This window comes from Vigna umbellata, chromosome 5 (genome assembly GCF_029865625.1).
Source record: "Vigna umbellata cultivar VRB3 chromosome 5, Vumbellata_1.0, whole genome shotgun sequence".
In the NCBI taxonomy this organism is placed as follows: domain Eukaryota; kingdom Viridiplantae; phylum Streptophyta; class Magnoliopsida; order Fabales; family Fabaceae; genus Vigna; species Vigna umbellata.
In genome coordinates this window covers 69,620,435-69,642,350 of record NC_142169.1, presented here as the reverse complement: position 1 = coordinate 69,642,350, position 21,916 = coordinate 69,620,435, and the positions used below count along the sequence as shown (strand labels likewise).

The 21,916-nt window shown below is 31.3% G+C and overlaps 4 protein-coding genes across 4 annotated transcripts; 3 read left to right on the top strand and 1 right to left on the bottom strand.

Moving 5' to 3' along the window:
• Positions 1–3,966: 3,966 nt before the first annotated feature.
• LOC124831151 (uncharacterized) lies at positions 3,967–4,956 on the top strand. Its single transcript, XM_088115934.1, has 4 exons — positions 3,967–4,185; positions 4,287–4,393; positions 4,513–4,639; positions 4,759–4,956. The coding sequence occupies exons 1-4, from the start codon at positions 3,967–3,969 to the stop codon at positions 4,954–4,956; spliced, it is 651 nt and encodes a 216-aa protein (XP_087972060.1).
• Positions 4,957–10,297: 5,341 nt separating this feature from the next.
• Positions 10,298–11,888, top strand: LOC124831132 (anthocyanidin 3-O-glucosyltransferase 7-like). The gene has a single exon (XM_047305033.2). It carries the CDS (start codon positions 10,356–10,358, stop codon positions 11,721–11,723), a length of 1,368 nt encoding a protein of 455 aa, XP_047160989.1. The 5' UTR covers positions 10,298–10,355; the 3' UTR covers positions 11,724–11,888.
• Positions 11,889–14,025: 2,137 nt separating this feature from the next.
• Positions 14,026–16,397, top strand: LOC124831131 (PPR superfamily protein). Its single transcript, XM_047305032.2, has 2 exons — positions 14,026–15,993; positions 16,120–16,397. The coding sequence occupies exon 1, from the start codon at positions 14,050–14,052 to the stop codon at positions 15,916–15,918; it is 1,869 nt and encodes a 622-aa protein (XP_047160988.2). The 5' UTR covers positions 14,026–14,049; the 3' UTR covers positions 15,919–15,993; positions 16,120–16,397.
• A 1,818-nt stretch (positions 16,398–18,215) lies between these two features.
• LOC124831130 (uncharacterized) lies at positions 18,216–19,736 on the bottom strand. The gene has a single exon (XM_047305031.2). It carries the CDS (start codon positions 19,376–19,378, stop codon positions 18,398–18,400), a length of 981 nt encoding a protein of 326 aa, XP_047160987.1. The 5' UTR covers positions 19,379–19,736; the 3' UTR covers positions 18,216–18,397.
• Positions 19,737–21,916: the final 2,180 nt, after the last annotated feature.

The window sequence follows — 21,916 nt, the reverse complement described above, 5'->3', positions numbered from 1 at the left end:
TACGCGTGGAAATGCAAGTAACTGTTTGGGTGCGCGTTTTTTTGAAGCTTCCAAAAGGTGTTTTTGCGTGGCTTTTGTTATCACATGTTTGACGTGAAGAGGGTGTTAATAAAGTGTGTGGGTAACAAAATTCCATTAATAATATTCTCTTCTCTCTGTTTTCAGTGGCCCATATTCGTCTTCTTTTTATTTCTTTTACACACTAAAACATTATGGAAAATGAGAGTAAGGAAATTTTAATATAAGGAAAAGAAAATAGTGTGAAGGGAACAATGTCATTGTTTAATTTGACTTTTCCATTCTGTCTCTCTGTCTTGTGATAATGGATTCTTGGTCTCATCAACTTTTTCTTCAAGTAAAATATAAATGTTTTTTTTTTCTTTTTATATTCGTTCTTAATTTTTTTTTTCATTAAATCTAACATAATGTGTCACATATTGTTAATTTTATCATGAGCATTACATTAGCAGATGACGGTCTAAGATAAAACTAATTTTACTTTCATTTATTAAAAAAAAGAGTTAAATATGTTTTTAGTTCCTAAATTATTGGCCGTTTCTGGTTTTTGTCCCTCATTTGTTGTTAAATGAGGACCAAATTTTTAAACAGTGTTTAGTTTTCAACCAGACGAATAGTTTAGGAACTAAAAACATATTTAACCCAAAAAAAAACATACTATTTATTAAATCTAAACACATTTTACATACTTTTTCTTATGTTATCGCAATTATATGTTTTTTTATTTATTTTATGAGAACTATATCTTTTGAAAATTACCAAGATATCAGTAAAATAAATGAACATACTTAACTTTGTCAATATGAATCAACTTTATTTTTCTTGTGTACCAAAAAAAAAGGCAGTAATTAAGGTATTTAGAAAATCAGTTAAAAAGTGACAAATTGACAAAATATAGTTAGACATTATGATTGTTGGACTTACAGCTATTATATTATTATTATTATTATTATAACACATTCTGGGACCAATTAATTTTTCTAAATAACACTTTTAGTGCAAAAGTTATGGTGATGAATTCCGTCCCATTTGATATTGATTGTTAAATTACATTCCAAAAATCATATTAATTCCATTTTACCCATAAAATATCAAAGTGTTAGTTTTAAATATTAATTCAAATTAATATAAAGCATGGTTATTATTATAACACCATTTTGATGCTGATTATAACTTCTTAGCACGTGATTTTAAATTTTATTCATTCATAAAAGGTTTGATTATATTTCTTATAACATCCAGTATTTATCTATTAATAAATTTGATGTTCACCAGTCAATCATAAACCATCACATCATAACTATATTAAATAATTTCTCGGTGAAATATGAAAGATAGGCCATATTTCATATGCAAAACATTATTATACATTTGGGAAAAAAATCATATTTAAATGCATTACAATGACATTCATGAATTTTATTATGCTTTAATTTATACAATATACAAAGTTTAACATTTGCGAATTTTAATTATGCTTGATGATGTTGCTAGGTGATGTAACTATCGTTTTTGAATGGTATACGTATAATCACACATAATCATTTTGGTTAATTAAATTCTCAATTGATATAGACATTTGTCAACATTTTCGTAAGAATTCTTCGAAGCATTAAACTTAAATCGATTGACGTAATGTAACTTCAACTATGTCAATACTCGAGTTGGGCCATTCAGCCCAAAATAAGCCCAGATTCAACACTATATATTCCATAAAGTTTAAAATATTAATAGAATAATTAAAGTTGAAGACAAGTGAATGATGAAGTGTATACTATTCCTTAATATAATCCAAATTTGTTTTCACGACCAAATCTTGATAACATTATAGAAAAATACGAATGGAGTTAAAAAATATATAATAACTTAAGTTGTCTTTATCTTTTGTCCAACCAACTACATTTGTATATATGAAAATTGACCAAGACGAAGAATAGACTTGAGTCGTCGGAAGAAAATATCAATAACAATGACTTTTATTTCACTTCAAGTCACTCAGTTTCTATCAGCTTCACCTAACAAAGACTAAATCCTTGATATAATTGTATTTTACATTTTTTTATTTAGCCTAAGGTATTAGTTGTGGCTATAATTTTAAAAAATTATAAGCCTATATATATATATATATATATATATATATATATATATATATTCAATAAGTTTCAATCTCTCCTATTTGAATATTTTCACCTATATGATTATCTGCTTTCATGTAACTCACTATCATAACGTATGAAAAATCACAAGTAAATAAGCTACCGTACTTTTAAAAATACATAAATTTTTATAAAACAAAAAATTACAAGATATCATGTCATTTCGGATCATATTGAACAGTTGAACAATACCATCAAATTAAAAAACATTACCATTGACAATATAATATACTTTGGGAAGCCTCGTGCTTATCATCAGTATCATAAGACTATCAATTCCTTATTATATAAGGAGATTTCGAGAATAAGAAAGCAATAAGTAAAATATAAATTTAAAACTTTATTAAAATTATAATTTTCAAATTAAACGTGTGTTATTTAATTCAATAAATTTGTATTAACATCATTTTTAACAATAAAAATGAATTATTTTAAAATTAGAATGCTTGAAAAAAACACTTTAAAATATTTTTAAATTGTCGAATTTACTTTTGATTAATAGAAAATATTATTAACAGAAAAATATCAAAACAATATTTATGAAATTATTTTAAAAAAATATAAATTTTGAGTTCTAAAATAAAAATCAAAATAAAAAATGTAACTAATTCCCAAACATTAAAATGGAAGTAGTTTTCAAAGATTGATAAATTAAGTGCATACCGGACCATGAACTGAAGAGCTAGGCCCAGGTAAATAATTGCATAAAGGAGTTTTCTTTCTGAATTTCTAATTTTTCCCTACTTCACCCCCATTCTAACATTCTCTTTCATTTTCCTTTCCAAGGCAAGTTCACTGTAAGTAACCAATTAAGTTCATTTTTATTTAATCTTTTTATTATTTATTTCGGGATAATATTTTGATAAAAAATTTATGTGATATTTGAATTGGATGTCAAAATTCGTAGCTAATCGGGGAACAAAAATCAAATTTAGGTACTGCATTTTGAAATCGTATTAGACAAAGAATTAAATTTTGAAATTCACTTAAATAGGGTATGAGATTTTGAAATTCGGTGTAAGGAATGTTCTAAGGAGAAAGTATCAGATTTGAAAATACAGTTAAAAAAAAGTAAGATAATTAAAATCTGGTTAAGAAAAGAATCAAATTTCGATTAAAAAGTTTTTTAATTAAGAAAGGTGTGTACTTTTTTTTTAATAGCTTATGGTTTTGTTAGTGTTATATATATATATATAGGTTTAATTCGTATTTTGGTCCCTCTTTTCGTAGGGTATGTTCAAATTGGTCCTACTTTTTTTCAAAAGTTCACTAAGATCCCACTTTTCGCAAAAACGGTGCAATTTAGTCCTTTTTGGTTACGGCGTTAAAAAACTAACGGCACAGCTGCCCAGCTGGCAGAAAACTGATGAGCTGTACATTTTTTGTTGACGTGGCACTCTACATGGTAATCTTCAACCTCTGCCCCAACTCTCTTCCTCCCATATGCCCATGGCGTTCCTTCTCATCACCACCTTCTCCTTCTCCTCCTTCTCTTCCTCCTTCTTCCACCCTTTCAATTCCACCTTCCTTTTTTTCCCAATCTCTCTCTGCCTTCTCAATTCTAACCCTAACCTCACCTCTTTCGAAATCTCCAAACTTCAAAAACCGCAAAATATAGTCTGAGAGAACCATCACCCCTGTTCAAACCCATCAATTATTTTCCACTGGGTCACGCTTTCACTCCCAAATTTCTGATTTTTCTATCTGTTTATTTTCTTGGAATCTATCAAATCTTTCACTCACTCATTCACTCTCATTTCTCGATCATCTCTCTTGTTCTGCAACACTAACAATGGCTCTCAGACCCATCGACAACGCTCTCCCAACAACAACACCAGAGAGACCCAAAAAGCAACCCAAGATCGCTGTTGCAACCCAAAAGCAGCAAGATCGTGCTGCTGTCGTCAATGGCGAAAACCAAGTTCCCTTGCCCTCATCAGGGGATACCACTGTTGACTATGTCTCCTCGGACAACCTTAAACCCTTGTCCGATCCCGAAGTTCAGATTCAGGTTTGCGTGTGTTCTTCTTTCCCCCGCTGTGCGATTAAAGATTTGGAATTCAATCTATTCGGATTATTTTATCTGAAACATAAAAATGTTTGGAAATGCAGAGTTTGATTGAAGATTTGAATTCGAAAAATTGGACCAAAGTTTGTGAGTCTCTGAACAATGCTAGGCGATTTGCGGTGTTCCACTCATCCTTTCTATTCCCTATTTTGTAAGGGATATTTTATGCTCTTTTCTTTGTTTAAATTTATATGTTTTTTTTTAAGTTTTGAGCTTTGACTGTTGGGGCAATTGATTTTCGAGGAATTAATGAGATGATGTCGTGGGCAGGGGAAATATTGTGTTGGTGGTGACGAAGACAATGAAGAACCCTCGTAGTGCCCTTTGCAAAACCGCAATTATGGCAGCTGCTGATATTTTCAACGCCTTTGGTGACAATTTTCCACAGGCGAATAAGGCGATAAACAGATAGAAAAATCGGAAATTTGGGAGTGAAAGCGTGACCCAGTGGAAAATAATTGATGGGTTTGAACAGGGGTGATGGTTCTCTCAGACTATATTTTGCGGTTTTTGAAGTTTGGAGATTTCGAAAGAGGTGAGGTTAGGGTTAGAATTGAGAAGGCAGAGAGAGATTGGGAAAAAAAGGAAGGTGGAATTGAAAGGGTGGAAGAAGGAGGAAGAGAAGGAGGAGAAGGAGAAGGTGGTGATGAGAAGGAACGCCATGGGCATATGGGAGGAAGAGAGTTGGGGCAGAGGTTGAAGATTGCCATGTAGAGTGCCACGTCAACAAAAAATGTACAGCTCATCAGTTTTCTGCCAGCTGGGCAGCTGTGCCGTTAGTTTTTTAACGCCGTAACCAAAAAGGACTAACTTGCACCGTTTTTGCGAAAAGTGGGATCTTAGTGAACTTTTGAAAAAAAGTAGGACCAATTTGAACATACCCTACGAAAAGAGGGACCAAAATACGAATTAAACCATATATATATATATATATATATATATATATATATATATATATATATATATATATTATTTTGTGTGTTGTTGTTTTGTTTATATATTCTCTTTTATTTTAGTTAGTATTTAGGGGTATTTGTTTTTAATTTTTGTTTAAATTTTTTATTGTAGAAATGACAAGAACAATATCATAAAACATCTTAAAAAAAACTAAATAAAATAATATGTAAACATAATTGTTTAATGTTGTGTTTTTTAAATGTATTACTCGATCCATGTTTTTACAAAGTATTTTTTATATGGAATTATCCAATAGTCATTAACATATTGAAAAGGTTATGAATTACAAATATGACGAAGGAGATTAACACAATAACTCAAGGTTGACTCATGTTCACAATCCATGATATTTTTCCATGCTTCAATGACAACATCTCATGTCTCAACATAATTGACTAACATTGTGCACTTGTCGTACACATATTTTTTGAATGTGAAAATGTCATAGGAGATGATAACATTAAGAAAATACAATGAAAGTGACATTCAACAATGACTTGTAGATCACCCTTAAATGTTATAATCAATCGTTTTAGCCTTTATAGAGATTATGTGAAATTATTTTTTGTTCACTTATAAAATACAAATGCAATCGAGAAAGTTAATCTTGTTTATTGGATCCCAACTATCTCAAGTGATGACAACTTATATTTGTTGGTTTTGTAGGTGTTATCTATTAAAAAAATATTAAATGCACACAACAATTTTATTGCATTAGGATATGTCCAAAAAGGCCATTTATCATTTTAGATTTATCTACACAACCACTCCAATGAATGTATTTATCGTGTTTTAACACATCACTTATTATAATTTATTCCTTTAATCTCTTAATGATAGTTGATAAGAAGAACGTTAATTTAAAAAACGCAATCACATTATTTAGTGTTGGATATATTAGGTTGAAATCAAATTTGTATTTTTTGTACTTTTCACCACTTTCACATTCTAACAATACATATGTCTTTTTTATAGGTTAACCATTAACTTTATCAAATCTTATAATGACAGCAGTAAAGCAAGATCATAATATGTGAGAAAAACAAGATAAGTTGTATAATTTTCCTCAAACATTTCATTTATTTTAAAAGAAAAAACTAAAATGAAACTAGAATTTACTTATATGATTCCATGAAATTTAAAAGAAAATCTTCCATTTTTATACGTGAATACTTTAATAACCTACAACATATAATACCTATTCAACAATAATAACAAAAATGAGATCAGTACATTCTTAAAACAAAATAAAGCAAAAAAAAATATAATAAATTACAAAAAACACAATAAACAAAATATGAAAAATAAATAAAGAAAAACAAAAAAAAAAGCAATACATATTTTCAAAACATGAAAAGATATTTAACCAAATTTCAAAGTCAGTGAGAATACTTAATCAAATCTTAAAATTTAATAATATCCTTAACCAAATTTTGAAATAGGATAAAATCTTCATTATAATGAGTTCATAAATTATATTTCAAAATACAATTAATCCTTAATCAAATTTTAAAATTTAATGAATTTTTGCACTGGATTTCAAGATTTAATGCATTTCTAAATGATATTTTTTTCAATCAAGTTTTGAAATTAGATTATTACTAAATGTTTTCTACTACTTTCAAAATTTAGTAAATACTTTTACATACTTATAAAAAAAAAGTTATATATATATATATATATATATATATATATATATATATATATATATATATATATATATATAAGTAAAGAAGAACAATACGTACATCTTTATTTCAAACTAATGAAGATAAGCTAAAATAAAAGAAGAAAAATACACAAAAGTTGTTGAAAGAAAAGAAAAAGTTAAATTTGAAGAAGAAGAAAAATGTCGTAGAAATTCTTTCTGAAAATTATTTGAGTGTCAACATCAGTAAATATAACATATTCTACAATTATTACATTTAGTACAAAACAATTATTGCTTACCTACTTATTTACTAATTAATTTAATATATATATATATATATTTATTTATTTATTTAAAAGGACCTATTTAAGATGAGAGAGATACAGGAAAATTAATTTGATATTCCAGGAGAAAGCCCCTTACATCAAACCTACCACGTCGGTAAGTGGACCATGTCATGCTTTTATTTCACTAGAGGAAACCTCGTCATTGTACAATTTATAAAAAAAAAGGTTAGAATTTAAATATTTTATTTTAAATTATATAATTTAGTTTTTTTTTTCAATGTTAAACAACATTGTTGTACAAATGTTAAAACAACACATTCCTGTTAGAAGAAGCAATTTACTCTATTAACTAATTAATAATCGAAAGTGACGAGGTAATTTTCTTTGCTAAACTTATATAAGTGATTAAGGGTTAAATACGTTTTTGATTCGTTAACTTTCAATGAAAATTGGAACTAGTTCCTCTTTGAAACTTTGATCCAATTTAGTATCTCAACTTTAAAAATATGTGAATTTAGTTCTTTTAACAATGTTTTGTTAAGTTTAATCGAAGTTTCAAGCATATTTCATGATAGTATTTAAGTTATTTATATTGTTTGACACATTTTTTCTTCCATATCAATTGAGAAACACATTTAAAACGTCAAATAAACTTAACAAAATTTGATTAAAATGACTAAATTTACGTTGTTATAAATATGAAGGACTAAATTAGTCCAAAATTTTGAGGAGAGACTAATTCTAATTTTCATGAAAAATTAAGGAACAAAAACATATTTAACTAAAAAATTAATAACTAACTTTTAGAGAAATTATAAGGTATTTTTATTAACTAACTTACATATAAATTGTTTTTCAGATAAGGTTTATTTATTATTTATTAATATTTTACAGAAATTGTTTTCCTGATGTTATTTTAGATACATCACAATTTTTTAAACAAATTATCTTAAAAGGGGAACATCCAATAGTAAATTGAGTGATTCTTCCTACATCTCACTGCCTTCATCCTGCACCCCCAATTTTACTTCTTTACCCTTCATTTAATAAAAAGTCAAATTAATCAATTAATGTTTCCTAACCGCACTTCGAAGTGCGTTTCCTAGTGGTCGCACTTCGAAGTGCGTTTTATATGTTTTTGAAGTGCGTTTATTATATGTGCACGTTTTTTCTTTCATCATGTTTTATGCTAAGAATTTCAAAAAATTACATATATAATAATTAAATAATTATAAATAAATCCAAAATAATATTTAACAAAATTTACATATGATAATTATTATTTAATTCAATAAAAAATTTAATAATTATTTCAATTTCATAAAAAATTAAATAAAATTAAATACATAATAAATAATATATTACGAAAATAATAATATGTTAAAAAATAACAAATTCAACAAAATTTAACAAAGAAATAAAATAAATAAAAATATATTAAGAAAACATTTTATTTATCAACTAACAAAAAAAAATTAAATTTATTATACTAACCTAATAAAAAATAAACCTAATAAAATGAATATATACTAACCTAATAAAAAATTAACCTAATAAAATAAATATATACTAACCTAATAAAAAAAAATTAAAAAACCTAGAAATCAAACCTAAACGCTATTCGAAATGCAGCGACAACTAACGCACATGGATGTGCGGCGGTTAGTGTGAGCCGCCTGGGAAACCCTCCGCATATCGATATGCGGTTTTCCTATTTTCCGCACTTCCAACTGCGGAAGTCTGCGACCACTGGCGTTTAAGTACCTGCTCTCCGGCGACCAACACCAACACCCAACGAACTCAAAAAGCACATGCATATATTTGTATGACAGTAAATACCTACATTTTATCAAGATACTAACCTGGACGCCAGAAAGCACCTGAGATTTGTGAGAAATCAAGCACGGAGGAGAAACGCAAACAACTTGGCACAAGAGGGAGGAGAAAAGAGGGGCAGAGGAGACCGGAGAGAACAATGGGAGAGGAGGGAGGGCGGAGGAGGGAGGAGTGATTTAGAAGGGAGTGTAGGGTTTGAGGGTGAGATGCGGCAAAGTTCAAGTTTCAAAATTAGCCAGTCTTTTAAAAATTCAAAATATTTTTGTTGACTGTACTAAGAGATATACTTTAAAATTAAAACATATTTTGAAAGTGCAGAATAAAGACACTGAAGTACAAAGAGAATGACTCTAGTAAATTTGGAGGCCCAACAAGGCAACAACCACTAAATGCATTAACTTTAGTACAACTAGACAGATTTATTACACACCCAAGAGCTTTATTACACATCGCAGAGCCGCTGCAATTTTGAAAAATGTTCTTTTAACTACTTTCTTTTATAACTTTTTCACAAATAGATTATATTTGTTCACTGACAAAATAATAACACGTAACTTTTTATAAAAATTGTTAAAAATGGTCGTTAACGTTTCATAGTTCTCCAACTTTTATTTTAAAGAGAATATTTGAATCACAAATATATTATTTTATTTTATAATTTTGAATTTTATTTAAAGCATAAGATTTTGAGATATTTTTATTACAGAAATTAATTATAAGCTGTTCATATACTCTGATTCCTTTACATTCTCTTCAATTACTTTTATATACCACACATCAATTAACATATATTATTTGTTCAAGTTTAAGAGCTTTTCACAGTAGTGGTGCTTCATGGGGGTAGCTTTACTATATTTGAAAGAGTTTATAAGTATAGAGTTATTCTAAAGTAAGAAAAAAAAGTTCATTTCAGCTTCTATTATCACTGTCTTCTATTAAAAATCCTTAGAAAAAAATAAGTTGTTACCAGAAAGTGACATTTTGTTCACGTGGTGCTAAGGAATTTATAACTCCCAACTATAACTTGCATGGAAGGAACTCTAAAGAAAAAAAAACAGGGTAGATGATCACAGTTGATTAATTTTACCATTTTTATATGAAACTACATGATATTTTGATATTTAATTTAATAAATTTTAACTCTTAATCTAAATTTATTATTTTATTTTTCGTTTTTTTACAAATAACTATCTGTCTACATAAAAAATAGAAAAAAAATGAATGAATGGAAAGTGGACAAGTAGACACGTAGACACTCTCCCTCCACTTTCTAGTTCCACGGTGAAGGAATTGTTGGTGGAATCAAGAATATATATTTAAGTGTTGACAGAACTACTAAACTCCATTGCTCTCATTTTTCTCAGATCAAAGAACAGCAAATCATGGGAAATTCAGAAGAGAAGAAACATGTTGCAGTGTTTTCTTTCCCCTTTGGAAGCCACCCTACTCCTCTGTTAAACCTGGTGCTGAAGCTGGCTAATGCTGCTCCCAACTTGCAATTCTCATTCATAGGCACTGAACATTCCAACAAACCTCTTCTGATCTCAAAGCCCCACATCCCAGACACCATCAAATTCTACAGTATAAGCGATGGAGTTCCAGAGGGTCATGTTCCAGGTGGCCACCCAGTTGAAAGAGTCAACCTTTTTCTTCAGGCTTGTCCTCAGAACTTGCAAAAGGGAATAGACACGGCAGTGGCTCACACAAAAGAGAGAGTTACTTGTGTAATCTCTGATGCTTTTGTCGCACCTTCTCTCACTGTGGCTCAGCGTTTGAACGTTCCATGGGTTCCAGTTTGGCCTCCTTTGTCATGCTCACTCTCCGCACATTTTTACACTGATTTGATACGCCACACCTGTAACTCTGCAGCAGGAGACACCCCTTTGGATTTTCTTCCTGGATTGTCTAAGATGCGAGTCGAAGACTTGCCAGAAGATGTGATCCAAGGTGTTGGTGAGGAGGAGACGCTGTTTTCGAAGACACTGGCATCATTGGGAAGTGTGTTACCGCAAGCTGAGGCAGTGGTTGTGAATTTTTTTGAGGAACTAGATCCACCCTTGTTGGTTAACGACATGAGGTCAAAGTTTAAGTATTATCTTTACGTTGGTTTTCTCACTCTATCACTGCCTCTGCCGCCCTTGCCTCCATCAGACACAGACGAAACTGGGTGCCTGTCATGGTTGGACAAGCAGAAGGGTGGGTCGGTGGCGTATGTTAGCTTTGGGACGGTGGTGACACCGCCTCCACATGAGATTGTGGCGGTGGCGGAAGCGTTGGAAGCAAGTGGTTTTCCCTTTTTGTGGTCTCTGAAGGAGCATCTGAAGGGTGTTCTGCCAAGTGGGTTTCTTGAGAGGACAAGTGAACGTGGGAAAGTTGTGAGTTGGGCTCCTCAGACTCAGGTTTTGGGACATGGTTCTGTGGGAGTGTTTGTGACTCACTGCGGTTGTAACTCGGTGTTTGAGAGCATGTCGAATGGAGTGCCTATGATATGCAGGCCTTTCTTTGGGGACCATGGGTTAACTGGGAGGATGGTTGAGGATGTTTGGGAGATTGGTGTGAGAGTGGAAGGTGGGGTTTTCACAAAAGATGGGTTGCTGAAATGCTTGAGGCTGATTCTGGTGGAGGAAGAGGGGAATCTCATGAAGAAAAATGCTGTCAAAGTGAAAAGAACAGTGCTAGATGCAGCTGGAGCAGAAGGTAAAGCAGCACAAGATTTCAACACTTTGGTGGAAGTGGTTTCTAGATCTTAGTTCATGGCATAGCTGCTGTCAGAATACAGTTTTTGACCATGCTAGTGATTGTAATTTTCTTTTTTACTTGTTTTCTCTTGTTGAGGGTGAATAATAAGTTCAATGTCTCATCTTTCATTGATGGGAGTAGTTGACCAGAAATAAAAAGTGGCAAAAGTTGGAAGACACCAGTCAATTGAGACGGAAAACTTTAATTTCAGCTATGAATCTTATTTCTTTTTGCCTTTTTCTACAGTTATTCTTCATTTTCTTAAGAAAATTAATAGAATGTACGAAAAATGGGAATTAAAAACACACAAGTCAGAGTAAGAGATAAATTGAAGTTAAATGCAAAATGAAATGGGGGTAGTTATTAACAAGTACCTGTTATCATTGGTAATGTCTATGGCCTCTGTTGGTCTCTGAAGTTAAGAAAATGAAAAACTATATATTATATTGAGCCAAAACGAAAAATCCAAGGCAGATGAGCCTTCCACAAGACCACATAATGACAGAAAATAATACCAAATTAGAGGATGCTAATTATCAGCAAATAAATGCACCTCCATAAGAAAAAGAACTGGTCCAAAAATCTCCTCCTGCAATGGTTGATATACTCAAATTTAGTTCAAGTCTAAACCAAGGAGCAAGAATGAATAAAGAGTCACTTTTCAAGGCATCATAAGAGTTATACACAAAAATTATACGTATAAAAGGTTTCATTTCTTTAACTGGTATTTAAACTGTTTGTTACCCACCAAATCAAATGCTACGGGAAGAATAAATGTTTCATGATTTCCTATATGTTTTATTCTTTTTGTTTGTTTTCTATGAGGCCTTGGAAAGAGAAGTGCTATTCCAAACATTCCCCTGTCAATTTCTACGCCAAACATTACTTTAAGAGCTATACAAAGAAAACAAGATCTTTAGAGTTGAACAACATGGAGAAAGACACTTTATGAGAGGGAGAAAAACCAAGAAAAAGGAATTCTTGACATCTGAAATCCTGTTTATTATTGTAGGGCATTAGATAAACAAAACATTGTAAGGAACTCACAAATTCAAAAAGGTTAGCCAAGACTAAGTAATTAATCTTCTTGTTCCCATGCTACGTATTCTGGATTCACTTTTCCTGCTTTTCGATTGATTTCACTCAAGAACCGATGAGGAATCTTTGGAAAAACAACGAAATGTTGTATATCGATGCCTTTTGATACCAAGTTCAACCTGTTGACACGATATGAGAAAATTTGTATAGGTAAGCTTCTCAAAGAAGGGGTGTGAGAAGAGAAACAGAGATTAGCTTGTGGAGAGAAACTGAGCGATCTTACTATGTTTTGTTATGGGAATAAAAGGAAGCAGAGTGTATATATATATATATATATACACACACACATATACAAGACTATACGACTGACAGCTGTAACGGGATTGTATTCAAGGAGTCTGATGGGCAAGTAAGTGCAATAATGAGATGAATATATTTTATTGGTTAAAATATAAATGATTTGTATAAAAAAATTAAATTAAATGAATGAAATCATAATTATATTTTTAATTTGATATTAGAGTTTTGGATTTATTTTTATGAATTTTTACAGTTTTCAATTGGATATGTGATAAAAAAACAAATTTATATTTGAAATACTTTATTAATGAGATCTAATCAGTTATGACATCTAATCACAATTAATGAGATGCTCATCACACTCACTCAGAACAACATTATCCAATGTTCTTTATATTTGAAATACTTTATTAAAAATATTTAATAATGAAAGTGATGATTTACAACTCTTTATTTTGAATAACAGGACATTAGAATTTAGGGAATCCTAATAATAAAGCCTTAATTTGGTTGATATTTGTAGAGAATTAGACCATTGCAACAAACGTAGTCCTTAACTATTACAATTTAGATCGTGATACTTTCTTTTGTCTTTTTTAAAATATAATAAAAAAAACTTAGTAAACAATATAATAATCTCAAAACACGAAAAAAAAAATAAAGATATTTAATTATGAGATATGCTATTAGAAAAAAGAAAAAAAAAAAACTATGCTAAAGTATAACTTATTTCAACTATAATCATTTAATAAAATTTAAAGTCATAGCTTTATTTCAAAATTTACATTTCAATTTGAAAGTTTTTTTTTACATGTTATTGTAGCTATGACTTTTTACATTGATCTAAAATTGCTTAAAATTTAATTCATACATTAAAATTAATTTAGTATAGTTTTTAAAAAAAATATTTAATCATTTGATTGTTTTGTTATTGATCTATTGAGAAACTTTGAGAAAGATGATAAAGATATCAATTTGTAGAGAAGAGTGAAGCGTTGAATGAAGAGGGCATGCAGAGTGAATTTGGAGTATCCTCTGCCCTGCATGTCCTTCTTAACCCGACGCCTTTTCACCAGTGTGGCCCCCACATGTTCTTCCCCTTCCAACCAGATCAAAGCATTCCTTTCAAAGGGTCTGCATCATCACATACTTCAACTTTTCACTCAACTCCATCTCTCTGCTCACTCTTCCATTCCCTTTGTTCTTCCTTCAGTCATCAAGGCAAGTTCCTCTGCTCAATGTCATGCTTTTAGTACACAGCTTCATTGCTTGGCTCTCAAGACAGGCTCTCACTCTGAAGTAGTTGTGTCCAATTCTATCATCACCATGTATGCCAAGTTTTCAGATGTTGAATCAGCACGCCAAGTGTTTGACACAAGCTCTCACAGAGACCCCATCACATGGAACTCCTTGATTAATTGTTATCTGCAAAATGGGTGTTTCGAAGAAGCTTTGGAATTGTTGAAAGATGTGTACTTTCATGGTCTTGTTCCTAAGCCTGAGTTGCTAGCTAGTGTGGTATCCATGTGTGGGAGGAAAATTGGTTCAAGGAGGATAGGGAGACAGATTCATGCTCTTGTTGTTGTAGATGAGAGGATAGGACAGTCAGTGTTTCTGTCAACAGCTTTTGTGGATTTTTATTTTCGGTGTGATGATTATATGATGGCTTTGCGTTTGTTTGATGGAATGGAGGTGAAAAATGAGGTTTCATGGACTGCCATGATATCTGGATGCATTGCTAACCAAGATTATGAACAGGCTTTTGCATGCTTTCAAGCAATGCAGGCTGAGGGAGTTTGCCCAAACAGAGTGACATCAATTTCTCTGTTACCAGCTTGTGCCGAGCCAGGCTTTTTTAAGCATGGGAGGGAGATTCACGGTTATGCATTTCGTCGTGGGTTTGAATCGTGTCCAACTTTCTCATCAGCACTTATAAATATGTATTGTAATTGTGGAGAATCACTGCATCTTGCCGAGTTAATTTTTGAAGGGTCTGGTTGTAGAGATGTGGTGTTATGGAGTTCGATCATTGGGAGTTATTCTCGAAGAGGAGATAGCTACAAAGCATTGGAGCTTTTTAATAAGATGAGAAGTGAGGAAACTGAACCAAACTATGTAACCTTGTTGGAAGTGATCTCTGCCTGCACAAATATTTCTTCACTAAAGTATGGTTGTGGAGTACATGGCCACGTCTTTAAATGTGGATTTAGTTTTAACATCTCTGTGGGGAATGCACTTATAAACATGTATGCCAAGTGTGGTTGTCTGGATGGTTCCCGTAATATATTCCTAGAAATGTGGAACAGAGATTCTATTACGTGGAGTAGTTTGATCAATGCCTATGGCATTCATGGATGTGGTAAACAAGCTTTACATTTTTTTTACGAAATGAAAGAGAGAGGTGTGAAACCTGATGCAATCACCTTGCTTGCAGTTTTATCTGCTTGCAATCATGCTGGCCTTGTAGCTGAGGGACAACAGATATTCAAACAAGTAAATGAAGATTGTAAAATTCCGTTAACCATTGAGCATTATGCATGTCTAGTTGATATTCTTGGAAGGTCAGGCAACCTTGAAGATGCTTTGGAAATACTGAGAACAATGCCCATGAAACCAAGTGCAAGAGTATGGAGCTCTCTAGTATCGGCTTGTAAGCTTCACGGCAGACTGGACATAGCAGAAATGCTAGCTCCACATCTTATAAGATCAGAACCAAATAACGCTGGTAATTACACATTGCTGAATATGATCTATGCCGAACATGGTCATTGGCTTGATACAGAACAAATGAGGAAAGCCATGAAACTACAAAGGTTGATTAAATGCTACGGGTTCAGCCACATTGAGGCTGGAGATGAGAGTATCTAGCATAGCAGAATGCACAGCTTTATACAAGAGTGGAAAAGAAAATTATGATTATGGATACCAATACATTGTGCACTGGTTAGTCTATTTCTTAGCAAATGTCATCTTTATTTTTTGTGCAAAATCATACGTGCTAACAAGTCTTTCAGGTGTACTTGTTGAATTTGGGCATACGATGTATTAAATTTAATATTTTTATGACAGATTCGCAATTTATTTAATACAAAAACAAAGGCTTCAGTAACAATCTCCATACACAGAAGAACTCTGGGCGAAGAATCTCTTCCTGAAGAAATCGAGATAAGTCCCTAAATATTAAAAACTTTACTAAATTTTGTTTTGTCATTAGAAAAGATATATTAAGGTTAATGTCTATGCTCACATAGTAACACGATAGTGTAGTCAATTCAACTAAAGTGAATGTTGATGTGAAAATTAATTTCATGGTACTTATGAAATTATTATATTTGATTGAACTAAAATTACAATTCAGAAATTTGTTAATATATCTTAAATTAATTTTTGCATGATAAGTATTTAAATTTTAAATGATGAACTTGATATAAAAGTTAATATGGATTATGAAGGAGGTAAAAAAAATGAAAAATAGATGGTAACGTCTTTGATAATAATTTATATAAAAATGTAAGATTTGATTAAAATTTCATATAGTTCTCTTGTGGATCACAATAAGACTATTGGGTTAAGTTTAAGAATTAAATAAATTAGAAATGAGTCGTTGTAACGTTATAATTCTTGAAAAACTAAAAAGAAAGAATCAACTTTCACTTTAACTGAATTAGGTAACTTCTTTGTTTACATTTAAGGACTTTTAATTAATCATTTCATTAGTTATTTAAGTTCCAAGGATTAACTTTTTTATTACATTTAATTAAAGGAGTCAGTTTCACGAATTTCATCATTTAAGCTTATATACGAGACCAGATTTGAAGTCCATAATCAAGAATTAATGCCCCCACCTTCTGTTTTCCTTACTGACAATAGCCTTTTTTTCCCCTCTATTTGACATATTTCTTTTAACTAATAGAAACGTGTTTTTTCAACTTAAAAGAAGGCTTTAAGAAAAATACATCAATAAAAAAGACGAGAGCTTGGTCCAAAAGTTGTTTTGAGGGAGCGATTACAATTACATTGTTACCTATTTGTATAGAAGAAATCTATGGTTTTTTAACCTTTCTACAGCATACTATAAATATAAAAAGAAATATCGAGTTACTTGATATACAACGTAACAACGGCATGTCTTCAAATGTTTTGTATCGTCAATATGATTGCATTTTATTAAATTATACAAAATCACAACACTAGACAATATATTAAAAAATTATATATATTTTTTATTATTATGATTTAAAATTCACATTTTCACTAACTTTTCAATTGAACTTATATTAGTTCTTTTTCTTTTTCATTTCGGAACTCACGTAAAGAATGCAGGACTGACCTTGAAACTTTTCAGAAATGTTCAAGTCTCTTGTTAACTAGGACGAAAGGTTTACGAAATATTTTTATTTTATCAATTCTAGTAAAATATGAAAGTTTGGGTTTGCTTCTTCTGGGTCTAATATCTTTCCCCAAAAAAACTATAACTCATTCTACAACAACTTTTATTTCTGTGTCTTACAATTAATGTTTAATATCTTCTTCAAATCTCAATACCTGAAGATTGAAATGCCTGTAAGACATGGTTAGCTAGGCATGCATCTTGGACCCTAAAGGAGTTTTGGAATTGAGATGAACTTCCTGCAGTAGTTTATAAAAAAAATTCCATGCAACTAAATCCAAAACACTCAGAAATTAACTTATGGTTATGAATAATCTCCTCTAAAGACGTAAGAACTAAAAAGTAGAACACTTTAGGCAGAGAGCAGTACAAGCCTGAGTAGAATATTTTTAGTGATAAAGTAGAGAAGAAAGGTCACTCTCAAAAGAGTCGTTCCTATATCCGCATGCGACATTACCTGACAAACACCACTTGACACTAGCACTGGCCCATATGATTCAACGAATCTACAGGACCCACTTGACTGGGTTGTTTTCTTCCTCATTCATGAGATATAGCTAACTCTAGCACTCATTTCAAAGAAACTAGCAACTCCTATGTTTTTCTATAGTGAGGTTTTTGACAAAAATATTTTCCAACAAACCAGATACAAAAGCAACAACCCAGAAGGTAAAGGAATGAATGCAACAAAACCAATTTAGAACCCGGTCACGGGACAGATACTTGTGCAATGTAAAATGTGCATCATGAAATTCACTCTCGCGCACAAAATGAATACAGCAAACCTGAGCCAACTTTGAACCTATATTCCTGTGTAGCTATTTCACCAACACTGTCAATGAAACAAGTGGATAAAACAAACAGCAAAGAAATATATAAAAGAAAATTTACATTTGAAAGGCAAAAAAGGCACTTTTGTTTTCATTGAACAACCATGTCCATGTGCATCATGTGAACTTACAAGTGCAGGGGTGTTTGTGAGGGAGAGTGATTTTGCGACGAGGCCGCATCAAAATCATTATATTCAACAGAGAAATTCAAGAACCCGCTACCACTGTCGGCATCCTCATCACGATCAATATCTTCGTTAACAACGGGAAGATCGAGATCGAGATCGACATCACTGGCTGCGTCTTGTTCATGCTCTTGTTCATGTTCCAGTTCTTGTTCCTGTTCATTTTCTTGTTCCCGTTCCCGTTCCCGGTCCTGTTCGTGTTCCCATTCCTGTTCCTGAAGCCGCTGCTGAATCTCGTGATCATTGAGGAAGTCTCTGAGCCTCTCCCTCAAAACCCCTAACTGCCGTTCGAGAAGATTCTTCTGTGACTCCACCTGCTCCACCGTCCACTGTAGCGACTCAATCACTTCAAGATCGTACTCCTGTTTCTGCTCCACCATCCTCCGAAACTGCGTCGCCTGAATCTCCACCGCACTCTTCTCGCTCTGCAGCCGCAGTATCATCGCCATCGCCTCCTCGGCCGCGGAGGCCGCTGCCCCTCTCTCCTTCTCAATCTCCGCACACGCCGCATTGAACCGTTGCCGCTCCGACTTCACCATCCTCCTCAACGACATCACGTCGAACACCTCGTCCTCCAAATTCTCCTCCCTGGAACCACTACCACTACTGCTATTGTTGTTATTATTATTACTATTATTATATTCTGTTTCCTCCTTGAGAGTATCGTCTCTGAGCGGTTTTCCGATCGGAGACCGGAGAAAGCGGAGACAGGAGAGGAAGATCAAAAGGAGACCGAGGATGTTGAAGATGCGCGAAACGTAACCTAGGAGGAGAAAACCGCAACCGAGTTCAGTGAGTTGGGTGAGGAAGTTGAAGGTTGAAGGGATATCCATGAACATGAGGAGAATGAAGCGGATAAAAAATCGGAGGAACCTGTGGTAAAATCCAAGAACAGGAGCCAACAAGAAACCCAGAGTCTGCATCTGCGTCTGGGTTGGGTTGGGTGAGCCTAACCGATTTTGACACCACACCCAATCTTAGCGTCAAAGGGACTATGCAATAAGACACACCCAATCCAATCGCAGCGAGAGCGAGAGCGAGAGCGAGAGCGAGAGGGTGGTGTGATTGGCTTACAAGAATGGGTGAAAGAGAGTCTTATAAGAGAATCGATTATGATGGCGTTGGTTTGGCGTTACAAGGATAGAAAGAGAAGTGTCATCACTCTTGTAAGCGCAGAGAGAGATTGAGTAATGTAGTTATGTATGTAGGAACAACAACATGAACAATAAAATCTCAGATTATGGATCTGACCGAGAACCGAACAAATAGATGTGTGACCATTTCAGACATCCATTTTTCCATATTTCTTAATTCACTTTTTTAATTTCATTTTCACCGTTTCTTTCGCTCTTATCTCTGTCTCTTTACAGTTACAAAACCATGTAATTAAGTAATAATATATTTTAATCACACAGATAAATAATTCGACCGTTGCTAATAATTAATAATTAATACTCCTAATATATACCAGTGATATGACATATTATTAGTTAGATTTGAGTATCGGATTTTTATTTAGATTTTTATGTAAAGATGGAATAAGTATGCATCAATGTTGTTAATAAATTAATTTACTTGGTAAGATATTAATTTATATTTTTTTTTATGGGAAAATAACTTTCCTTTGTTTTTTTTTATGAATTGATATATGTAAAACAAAATCAAATTGTTACTCACTAAGTGAATTCTTACTGTTTATCTTAGTTTTTTTTTCTGTAGACAAACAATTAACTACCAACGTTTGTAATTTTAAATATATTATTAATCAGTCAATATTAACACAAAATTGCAATTCTTTATTATTTAAAATGTTAAAACATTTTAGCTCACACATTTTAAAAATAAATTAATATAATCTAAAATTTTTTAACCGTTGAAACACGTTTGATGTTAGTCTTTAATATAATTAATAATTATTCATTCTTAATATGATAACATAACTTCCCTTTTTTATAAAATAAAATATGTAAAAAGAAAAAGTAGAAATATCTTTATATTATTCTACTCAACAAGTGGATAATTAATATTTATCTTCAAATTTTCTATAAGACATCAATACTTATGCACCACATCTGATAATATATTTTCTTTTAAAGAAATCTGATAGTAAATCAGCATGCTCTACAATTTGTAATTAATACTTTTTTTATGACAAGATAAATCTTCGTAGTTTTTTCTATTAATTAAAATACATAAAATCTTACTTGAAATATTTAATATGACAATGTATTTAATATGGTAAAAAATGTGGTACTTTAATAAAAATAAGAATAAGTTGTACTTTTCATTCTAATTTTCAAAATATACATCAACAATCCTTGTGTTCTTAACAAAACCATATTTATATTATCTTCTTTATGACCATATGTCTTTTTCTTATAAAGTGACACGCGTTTATATTATATTCTTTAAAAGTACATGATAACTAAAACTTACAAATTATGAAAACTAAAAATTAAAGTTTGAAAATATTAAAAAATAAAGAACTTTATATATATATATATATATATATATATATATATATATATATATATATATATATAAGGACTGAATAGTTCATTTATAGAAAAATTATACTTATATATTTTTTTGTGATATTTTAAATGACGTGATAATGATTTAGCAGAATTTTTATAATCATAGTTTTATTATTCTATATTATTATAAAAAAGGTAATGCTTTTATTTTAACTCATTCTTATAAAATTGATTATAATTCAATGATTATATAACTTTTATGATATTTTAAAGAGATAATAATTAAATCATTCAATTTTATTCATACGAAGTATTTAACCTTTTATTTTTAAACTTTAATTTTAATCTTTTTATAATATTTTACTCAGTATAATATTTCAAAATGAAATAAGTAAATAAGTTGTCAATGGGAGTAACAAAAAATTCAAATATTCAAATTAAAAATTGAACAAATTTATTTATTATTAAAGGAAACACGTTAAAATTATATTAAAAAAATCACCATATAAAGCTGTGAAAAAAAAATAAAGATAAAAGATAAAAGGAAAACTATTTAAATTAAAAAATATATATTCAAAATGAGAAAATGTATTTTTTAATTTATGAGAATTAGTGGTTAATTTTCCATTCCTTATTTATCAATTGTGATGCCTCATTTAGGATACCCATAGAAAAGATCATTCATAGAGATGTGTTACTTTATTTGTGGACAGTGTGATCAAAGGAATGGTTAAGTTACAAAAGATTCAGTGCAATGCACCAGAATATGAATTCTTTCTAGGTTAGATCCTATCAATGATGTTTAAAAAATGTTACATACTTCATAAACCCAAAAACTCCATCTACAGCTCCTGGAAATTGGAATATGCACATGACCACCATATCAAGAAATATCAATTATTAAATGCCTCGCATTTTTTAAAGATATATGTTTTGTGACAAGTTAAACAACTTTTAAGGTTCAGTGCAAGCAATGTGTTTGAG

Bases quoted from the DNA above. Each gene is read 5' to 3' on its own strand.
- LOC124831131 (XM_047305032.2), top strand. From the start codon at position 14,050: ATGAAGAGGGCATGCAGAGTGAATTTGGAGTATCCTCTGCCCTGCATG.
- LOC124831151 (XM_088115934.1), top strand. From the start codon at position 3,967: ATGGCTCTCAGACCCATCGACAACGCTCTCCCAACAACAACACCAGAG. The intron at 4,186-4,286 runs GTTTGCGTGTGT...TTGGAAATGCAG, and splicing joins ATCCCGAAGTTCAGATTCAG to AGTTTGATTGAAGATTTGAA. The intron at 4,640-4,758 runs GCGATAAACAGA...CGGTTTTTGAAG, and splicing joins ATTTTCCACAGGCGAATAAG to TTTGGAGATTTCGAAAGAGG.
- LOC124831132 (XM_047305033.2), top strand. From the start codon at position 10,356: ATGGGAAATTCAGAAGAGAAGAAACATGTTGCAGTGTTTTCTTTCCCC.
- LOC124831130 (XM_047305031.2), bottom strand. From the start codon at position 19,378: ATGCAGACTCTGGGTTTCTTGTTGGCTCCTGTTCTTGGATTTTACCAC.